We start from the raw sequence: 6,032 nt of genomic DNA, 5'->3' as shown, positions 1-6,032 counted from the left end.
GAAAATCTGCGCTAGAATTAAGGAAAGTCTGTTATTTGTGGCATTGATTCATATTTAGACAAACTTTTTTAAACTTAAAAATTAACCATATTAAATCAATCTTCCTTGATTTTCGACCCATTTTCTACAGCAAATAGTCAACAAGCAATACATTTTATTACACAGTTTGTCTAAATATGAATCAATGCACAATAACGGCCTTTCCTCCATTCTAACGCAGATTTTCTGTAAAATGGACTTGGTTTGAAACTCAAATTACTTTTCGGTGTAAAAAAATTTGTAATTTGCTGCTTTTGGCATCGAAATTACAAATTTCTTTACACCAAAAAGTAATTTGAGTGTCAAATCATGTCCATTTTATAGAAAATCTGCGTTAGAATTAAGGAAAGTCTGTCATTTGTGGCATTGATTCATATTTAGACAAACTTTTTTAAACTTAAAAATTAACCATATTAAAACAATCTTTCTTGATTTTCGATCCATTTTCTACAGCAAATAGTCAACAAACAATACATTTTATTACACAGTTTGTCTAAATATGAATCGATGCACAAATAACGGACTTTCCACCATTCAAACGCAGATTTTCTATAAAATGGACTTGGTTTGAAACTCAAATTACTTTTCGGTGTAAAGAAATTTGTAATTTGCCGCATTTGAACAAGTAAATTACAAATTTCTCTGCACCAAAAAGTTATTTAAGTTTCAAACTAGGTCCATTTTATAGAAAATCTGCGTGAAAATGGAGGAAAGTCCGTTATTTGTGCATTGATTCATATTTAGACGAACTATGTAATAAAATCTGTAAAAATGTATTGCTTGTTGGCTATTTGCTGTAGAGCCCTCTTAAGGATATCAAAAATGAGCTCCATATCAATTGTTTCCATTTAATTTTCAAAAACGCTTGAAGACAGCCCATGTCTTTGCTATTTTCTGTCAAATTGAGGCAATTGACTTTAATTTTTAAAACTGCATGACGAAATCCCACCGTAAATGTCTGAAATATAGCGGCTCCGTAACCTCGACTGACCGCTCTGTGTACGTTACAAACAAGCAAACTGTAATTCCACACACGATGCAGTTATTGAGTTTCCGTTGGTTCGAAATGACACATTTAATATGTTTCGGTTCGTCAGTTCCGCGTTTTCCAGCGATCTTCGTGTATTCCGTGTCGGGTCCGGGTGAGGAGTTCGTCCTGAAGGTGAAATGTCAGACGAGACCCGTCTCGACTAATTTCGATTGTCCCGGTGGACTTGTAATTCTCGCACGGAGGGACTATTAGCTAAATATCAATACAATTTTTTGTATATCATGTAAATATTGTATAATAATGTATATGTAAAATTATAGTTGCCAAAAAGTGTTAAAAAATGTTTTTTTATGTTGAATTTTCTATGAGAACAGCTGGCATGACGCGAACGAACGAGCGTTTTGTTCACTTCATGTCGGGACACGAGGAATTGTTAAGTATAGTAGTTTTTTTTATTTCGACGGATTCAGAAATCTTCTTCCGTTATCCCAATTTCCACGCCGACTAGACTAAAACCGATAGGTTCGTTCCCGAGAACATTTCTGAATCGACAACATTTTAAATTAATGATTTTTTAATCTGTGATAGTAGAAAAAGGACCATTATTTGTAAAAAAAAATAAATATATTATATGACTTTAAGTACAATAAATGTATGTATGTATTTCTTCTTTTACTTCTTCCTCGGCCCTCCCGGTGGACAATAACGATCCTGGCCAATCCAAAAACTGCGTTCAGTTTCTCTCTAACTCTCCCTTTCGACATTTTAGATTTTTTTTTCCAATCCAACTTACAAAATCTGAGCGTCTCGCAGAGTGTAGCAATTCCAAATGCATATGCAGTCGCCTTTAGAAAGACACGCTAATTTTTTTTTTATTTTCGAGCAATTGGGAAAGCAGTCCAGTTAATTAGTTCAGTGAAGTGGAGCGCCCACTATCGATTAACCAATCGAGTTTTAATAAATAGTTCCAAATTATCACGTCGCCATCTGTCGCTCAGAAGCTGCACTAAACTCCGGAAGGATTTTTTAACAAGTAGCCAACTGTAAGTATAACGTGGTGAATTAATTGAATCGTTCCTGTATAGATGGCGCCGCCTCCTTTCCCAACAATTAATCTTAAACTAAAAAAGATTGTTCTTTTTAAAAGGTCATTTGCACAAAAACCTACCTTCTCAGAGAGTGTAGCAACTCCAGATGCATATGGAGTCGCCGCTAGAAAGGCACTTTAATTAATTTTTTGAAAATTTTCGAACTACTAGAAACGCATCATTCCAGTTAATTATTAGTTCAGTGAAGTGGAGCGACCACTGTGTCGATTAACCAATCCAGCTTCAATAAATAGTTCCAAATTATCACGCCGCCATCTGTCGCTCAAAAGCTGCACTAAACTCCGGAAGAATCTTTTAGCAAGAAGCCAACTGTAAGTCACATTATTTGGTGAATTAATTGAGTTGTTCCTGTATAGATGGCGCCGCCTCCTTTCCCAAAATTAATCTCAAACTAAAATAGATTTTTCTTTTTAAAAGATCAATTGCACAAAAACCGACCATTACAATGCGTGCAATGAGCGACCTTATGAAAATTTTCCTAAACCAGTCATGGATTTTCTCAAAAAGTTTGTCTCCTTGACTTTGACCTTGAACCATGGAGAGTGCACAAGGATTTGAAATCAATATAAACAAATTACAGGGCGCTATAGTGAAGGGAACATAAAGAAAGCAGCAGTTTGAATTAAAAATCAATCATGCCGTTTCTGTGATCTGTTATAAATTTTAAAATAAATAATGTAAGCTATTTTGAATTAGATAAATAAATCAATAAATAATGAAAATATGTCCTTGTACAAGGAACACTAGCGACCCTAGCGGAAAAAACTATAAGTAATTTATAACACAGAGAAGGATATTGCATAGACATTTTGATCATGCACATCATACGCGTAAAATAGTTATATACTTTTAAATTTCTTATGTTACTTGCCTTGCCATGCCATGCCACAGGCCAAGGGCCATCAAGAATTTTAGATATTCTTTGGCGTATACAAAATTAAACAACAACCTAAACTCACCAAATATTTTTGTGATTACATACGCAGGGCATTAGATAAGACCAAGACATTCATAAATAAATATTCTGCAACGATGAATGTGATAAATAACAGTGATTATCAGTATATTGTTATTTATGTCAATAGCATAGAAGATTGTTAATCGCTTGGTATTTTATAAAGAAAACAAGAAGTAAGAAAAGATTTTGTGCCGTGAGAGCATTATTTTAAAAAGGGAAAGACAAGAGACCTATTTTTTACAGTACCTACTTTTCAATTTTTCACTTCTCTTTTTACAAATGTTGAAAAGCGAAGAATAATTCTCTTTTTATTGCTTTTTAATTACTTGAGAATGACGGAACTGTACGGACTGCACATGCGCAGTTTGTCAAAATTATTACGATAATCGCTAAAAATAGAAACCGTTTCTATTTTCCCACCCCCTATATTTAAATTTTGCGGTTCTCTCAATATATTGAAATGAAGAAATCCGCAAATCGCAATTCGCAAATCGCTACTACATGAACTTATCCAACTTACCTTTACATTGACAAATTTTGTCAATTTTCCCGTTTGAGTTCGTGCTTATTGTCTAGTCTTCCTGCCTTGAACCTTGAACTTGCCTAGTGATGGGCATAATCGAGCAATTTTGATAATCGAGTTACTAGTACTCGAGTACTTCTAATAATCGAGTGATCACTCGAGATACTGGTACTGGTCATTTTTATCTTACTGGCGCATAGGTACATACGCTTGCATTAGTCATATATTACTTATGCACGTAGCTAAAAAAAAATAGCTTACGCACTTCAAAACCTAAACACTTTTTCGTTTTGCTGCCAGGTAATAATCACTGGAGTGGTGTGAGGTGTGAGTACTGTAAGTTAACATCTCGATATCTCGAGTAATCTCAATAATCGAGTAGATATGGTATTTGTCGAATAGTTAGTAGTTACTATACTACTACTACCTTTTCACTGGAAATATTTCATCTAGTGATGGGCATAATCGACCAATTTTGATAATCGAGTTATCGGCAATCGAGTACTTCTAATAATCGAGTGATCACTCGAGATACGAGATATTGGTCGTTTTCATCCCAGCGGCGCACAAATATGTTTGTATTAGTCATATATTACTTATANTATAACACAGAGAAGGATATTGCATAGACATTTTGATCATGCACATCATACGCGTAAAATAGTTATATACTTTTAAATTTCTTATGTTACTTGCCTTGCCATGCATGCCACAGGCCAAGGGCCATCAAGAATTTTAGATATTCTTTGGCGTATACAAAATTAAACAACAACCTAAACTCACAAAATATTTTTGTGATTACATACGCAGGGCATTAGACAAGACCAAGACATTCATAAATAAATATTCTGCAACAATGAATGTGATAAATAACAGTGATTATCATTGTTATTTATGTCAATAGCATAGAAGATTGTTAATCGCTTGGTATTTTATAAAGAAAACAAGAAGTAAGAAAAGATTTTGTGCCGTGAGAGCATTATTTTAAAAAGGGAAAGACAAGAGACCTATTTTTTACAGTACCTACTTTTCAATTTTTCACTTCTCTTTTTACAAATGTTGAAAAGCGAAGAATAATTCTCTTTTTATTGCTTTTTAATTACTTGAGAATAACGGAACTGTACGGACTGCACATGCGCAGTTTGCATGTAGCATGTACTTATGCACGTAGCTAAAAAAAAATAGCTTACGCACTTCAAAACCTAAACACTTTTTCGTTTTGCTGCCAGGTAATAATCACTGGAGTGGTGTGAGGTGTGAGTACTGTAAGTTAACATCTCGATATCTCGAGTAATCTCAATAATCGAGTAGATATGGTATTTGTCGAGTAGTTAGTAGTTACTATACTACTACTACCTTTTCACTGGAAATATTTCATCTTCATTCTTCATCACTACTTGGCATACAGAAGTGGTGTGTTGATTGTTGTTTTAAAACAATTTACCAAATTTAATTTAAAAAAAATAAATAAAATGCCTCATTTTCGACTTGAAACTAATGTTCCACAAGATAAAATTCCAGCCGACTTGTCTGCAAAATTATGCGGTGTCCTGGCCAAATCCTTAGGAAAACCAATTAATGTAAGTGGACAGTCTTATTAAAATTACATAACCATAATATTAAGATAAGACGAATAATAGAATAGATATAAGGTTACAACAGACTTAATTAAAATACACTTTGACTTTATATGTTCCGTTATTTCAGTATTGTGTAGCAACTGTTGTGGGAGGTGTTAACATGTCTTGGGGGGGCACTAGTGAACCCGCTGCACAGGCTACACTGATGAGCATTGGGGCGTTGGGAGTCGAAGAGAACAAGAAACACGCCAAAGCACTTTACGAGATTGTAAATAAATCTATCGGAATTCCATTAGATAGGTAGGTTCTAACCAAATCTCGTGAACATATATTTAATCAAATTTCTTTTTTAGAATGTACATCAACTTCTTCGATTGGCCAACGAGTGCTGTTGGATATAACGGTACAACTTTCCACGAAATCTTTGGAGGTTAAGTGTATTTTCTATTTACAAAAATTAAATTCAATATACTTTTAATTGAAGGAATAAATCATGTTTTATTTTTAAATTTGGTTGTTATTAAATATTTTTGCATATTCTTTTCATTTACTCAAAGTTTGTATGATATGAACAAGGCAAAAATTAAAATTCAGTAGATTTTAAAAAATGCACAAATACTGTTTTTAAAGGTATTTCACGTTAAAAAAATCAAAACGCCGTTTTACCTTTCAATTGGAATAATTTTAATTTTCAAATTTAATTTTTTTAAATAATATTGCATATTCTTTTGATCTAATCGTTTGATTTGGATCTGATTCTAGTAATTCCATCAGTAAGCATCAAAGGAACGCGTTTAAAATATGATCAAAACGGGGATAAATCGAAAATTAT

The 6,032-nt window shown here is 33.5% G+C and overlaps 1 protein-coding gene across 1 annotated transcript; it reads left to right on the top strand.

The window, feature by feature from the left end:
* The first annotated feature begins 4,837 nt into the window (after window positions 1–4,837).
* LOC108906535 (macrophage migration inhibitory factor homolog) lies at window positions 4,838–5,709 on the top strand. The gene is made up of 3 exons (XM_018709838.2): window positions 4,838–5,200; window positions 5,328–5,500; window positions 5,554–5,709. Exons 1-3 carry the CDS (start codon window positions 5,093–5,095, stop codon window positions 5,633–5,635), a joined length of 363 nt encoding a protein of 120 aa, XP_018565354.1. The 5' UTR covers window positions 4,838–5,092; the 3' UTR covers window positions 5,636–5,709.
* The last annotated feature ends 323 nt before the right edge of the window (window positions 5,710–6,032 follow it).

The sequence above is a fragment of the Anoplophora glabripennis genome, unplaced genomic scaffold (assembly GCF_000390285.2).
Source record: "Anoplophora glabripennis isolate ALB-LARVAE unplaced genomic scaffold, Agla_2.0 scaffold59, whole genome shotgun sequence".
Classification (NCBI taxonomy): Eukaryota; Metazoa; Arthropoda; class Insecta; order Coleoptera; family Cerambycidae; genus Anoplophora; species Anoplophora glabripennis.
This window is presented reverse-complemented; position numbering and strand designations above follow the sequence as displayed.

Bases quoted from the DNA above. Each gene is read 5' to 3' on its own strand.
- LOC108906535 (XM_018709838.2), top strand. From the start codon at position 5,093: ATGCCTCATTTTCGACTTGAAACTAATGTTCCACAAGATAAAATTCCA. The intron at 5,201-5,327 runs GTAAGTGGACAG...CCGTTATTTCAG, and splicing joins CCTTAGGAAAACCAATTAAT to TATTGTGTAGCAACTGTTGT. The intron at 5,501-5,553 runs GTAGGTTCTAAC...TTTCTTTTTTAG, and splicing joins ATCGGAATTCCATTAGATAG to AATGTACATCAACTTCTTCG.